This window comes from Solanum lycopersicum, chromosome 4 (assembly GCF_036512215.1).
Source record: "Solanum lycopersicum chromosome 4, SLM_r2.1".
Classification (NCBI taxonomy): domain Eukaryota; kingdom Viridiplantae; phylum Streptophyta; class Magnoliopsida; order Solanales; family Solanaceae; genus Solanum; species Solanum lycopersicum.
Genome location: NC_090803.1, coordinates 57,096,310 through 57,099,704, shown reverse-complemented (window position 1 = coordinate 57,099,704; position 3,395 = coordinate 57,096,310). Strand labels below are relative to the sequence as shown.

General features: G+C 34.8%; 1 protein-coding gene across 1 annotated transcript; it reads left to right on the top strand.

The window, feature by feature from the left end:
• The first annotated feature begins 1,703 nt into the window (after positions 1-1,703).
• Positions 1,704-2,999, top strand: LOC138348202 (F-box/kelch-repeat protein At3g23880-like). Its single transcript, XM_069296825.1, has one exon. It carries the CDS (start codon positions 1,704-1,706, stop codon positions 2,904-2,906), a length of 1,203 nt encoding a protein of 400 aa, XP_069152926.1. The 3' UTR covers positions 2,907-2,999.
• The last annotated feature ends 396 nt before the right edge of the window (positions 3,000-3,395 follow it).

The window sequence follows — 3,395 nt, the reverse complement described above, 5'->3', positions numbered from 1 at the left end:
ATGTAGGGTTTTGCTTCTAAATTATATCCTGCCCGATTTTGATCATTCTTTTGGTCTTTCAAATTTTAACTTTAAGAAATACTTGCAAAAAGTGCCAACTTAAACTTGCTAAATTTCCAAGTGTTGCTGATTGATCTTAACCGAAAGAGTTGACATATTAATTAGTTATGCCGAGTTTCGTTATCCACTACAACAAAAATGATCATTAGCGGCAATTAATTCTTAATTGCCGCTAAATATGTATTTTTAGCGGCAATTGTCACTCGTTGTATATGTCCCTAAATTCTTTAGAGACATTGATTCTAATGACACTTACTAATGCCGGTAAAGACTTTAGCACTCTTTATTAATGTCAATATTTAATGCCGCTAAAAGTTATTTTTGTTGTAGTGATTCCATCTTATGCCTTGTATAAAATAATGCATATGTTTTGTTCTCAACTTATACATTTAAACCGGTAGTCAAATACCATACTTGATGGGCGGATTTTAACACGTAAATAACTCACCAACTAACCGGAAAGTCGTTTACTGCTTTATGGCTAATGAAAAGTCTAGACAAGCAAATGGCTAGTTCCTTACTAGAATATCTTGAATGAATTTCCATTTGTTCGCTTTTCTTGGTTAGTTAACACTAACAGAGGGAGTGTCATCCCTAAAACTGGCCAGTGGCAAATTCAAGATTTTCATTCAGGATGAGGCCTCATCTTAGAGATTAGACGTACAAAATATTTATAGTGATAATAATGGTTAAAGAGACAGTATTATGATGTTTTTGGTGTAAGAAGTCCTTTAGTAGGCATATTATCTCAAGGTTTTTCTACTTCTTTCTTAATTTTTTTTTATTTTATATGATTGATTGTAGATATTCTGAGTAAGGAGTAATATGTGCATATCATGCACTCAATGTTCTACTAATAGTTTCGAGCCTATGTTATTGACTACTTAATTAATCCTTTATTGTTATACTTAATTTATTTCACATGACAGATATAAAATTCACATTCAAGAACGTTTAAGAAATAGATTTATTTGGCCCACAAGCTGCTCTTGTCCATATATCTCAATACCCCACAAATCAACTAACTTATTTAGGTCAGGCTAAAAAATACTATTCTTAAATGGGCTTAAAAAATAGTAGTCCAGTTCTATGAAATGACGAGTTAAGTCAGGCCTGCCAATGAATCTAGCCCATATAAACGGCTCTACTAAGACATATGAATTTATAACTAAGAGGGCCTTGGTGAGCCCAAAGGTAATTAAAACCCTAGAAAGGAATTAAGAGGAGTTGTACTATGAAATAAAATGACAAGAAGTAGGAGGAAGTAGTCAACAATTGAGCTATTTCTACAACACCACTCAATCAATTTTTGATAGTTCTGCTTCATCAACTTGTAAGGTTAGAATTCTGACTGATTATTTATTTTGAATTTGAATCTGAATTTGTTCTATTTGGGGATATAGTGTTTTTCTGCCATTGTTTCTGTTCATGCTAATTCGTTTTATTTCTTTCCATTTCCAAGAATTTGTTGATTGATATTAGTTGAAAAAAGGTATTTAAATTACCCTAGCAAACCACATGACTACTTTACTTGTCTTCTCCTAATTATTGATGAGTCCAATTTACTGTGTGTTCTAGTAAAACATGTTTGTATATATGTTCTCTTTAAATATGTTTGTAACATGACTTTTTTTTTAACCAGTATGGATGGTGGTCGTCCTATACCAGAAGATGTAGTGGTTGATATTCTATTGAGATTGCCCGTGAAATCACTCTTGCGTTTTAAATGTGTGCGAAAGAACTGGTGTGCTCTCATCAAAAGTCCGAGTTTCATAAAAGAACATTTTCAATATCGCAACAATAATTGTGCTCGTCTCCTTGTTTGCAACATGAAAATGGCACCTGAATTACACCCCATCGTAAAGTCTGTTGTATTCTCCTTGCTCCCTGAAGAAATTGTTCCAGGTGTGACCCCTGAACAAAAAACTCTCCTTCAGCTTCCGAGGGTCACTGATTTCACGTGTGTTGCAGGTCCATTCAATGGATTATTCTTAGTGGAGAAGTCGCTTTATGGAGTAGATGTCTGCTTGGGTTTGTGGAATCCTGCCACCAAAGAGTTTAGGTCTCTGCCTCCTGCGCCATTTGAGATTGAGGGTTTTTTGTCTCACAATAATGATCATCAGTATGGATTAGGATTTGACATGTCGACTCTAGATTACAAGGTTGTATGGATTCGAGTATTCTGGGATGATCTTGGACTAAGTGATAATAATCGTGTCTATACATGTGTCTATTCCTCATGCAACAATTCATGGAGACGCCTTACTCCCAAATTCCCTCCCAGTTCTATCTTATCTGCACCCCTTGATGCCACTTATCTCAACGGAGTTTATTATTGGCTTTCAAGGGGCCTCGATGGCATCTTCATGATTCTCTCGTTTGACATGGTCTGTGAACAGTTTGGGGAGATGCAAGTCCCAGATATTCCAACTAAACATTGGGGGACGCTTACATTGCATGGCGGCTCACTTGTAATGTTAACAAGTGGCCAACCTATGACATCCATATATGATGTGTGGGTAATGAAACAAGAGGGAAATTGGTCCAAAGTTCATACTATTCAACCTCATATAGATGCTCATTGGCCTATCAACATCTGGGATAACAATAAGATGGTTTTCGAGAACATGGAAACTTCACAGCTAGTGCTATATGACCCTAAAACAAGACGTGTTACAGATCTTGGATTTCAGCTGGACCCTAACATTGATGGCTGTTGGGTTTTCAATTACAAGGAGAGCTTAGTTCCAATAAAGAGAGGAAGCAACACTCAGGGTGAGGATAATGCAGTCAAGCAAATTGAACACTACTTCAATACTCTACCAGCGGATGAGGCCTCATCTTAGAGATTATACGTACAAAATATTTCTAGTGATAAAAATGGTTAAACAGACAGAGTATTATGATGTTCTTGGTGTAAGTCCTTTAGCAGGACATATTATCTCAAGGTTTTTCTACTTCTTTCTTAAATTATTATTTTTTTACTTTTTATGTTGATTGTAGATTTTCTGAGTGTTGGGGTTGATTTAATTTACGTGGCATTAATATGAATTTTGAGATTGAAATTTCTATAATTTGACAGTAAATTTAGATACAAAAGCTTTAAGTTTTTTTCAATAATAAATTTTTTTTTTCAAATTATGTGAAAAGCATTGTAAATCACAATAATTAACAATTTGAAAGATAAAATCCCACTATCATTTTAATTGAGATGGGGGGAGTATTGTTTAAGTTTCATCTGTTCATGATTTTTCCATCTATATATGTACGTGCATTTTATATAGAGTATGTTTGTAAATTGTTGTTACATCGCGTGGCGACTCGCTTGCAATGTT

Excerpts from the sequence above, each read along its gene's own strand:
- LOC138348202 (XM_069296825.1), top strand. The coding sequence starts at position 1,704 with ATGGATGGTGGTCGTCCTATACCAGAAGATGTAGTGGTTGATATTCTA.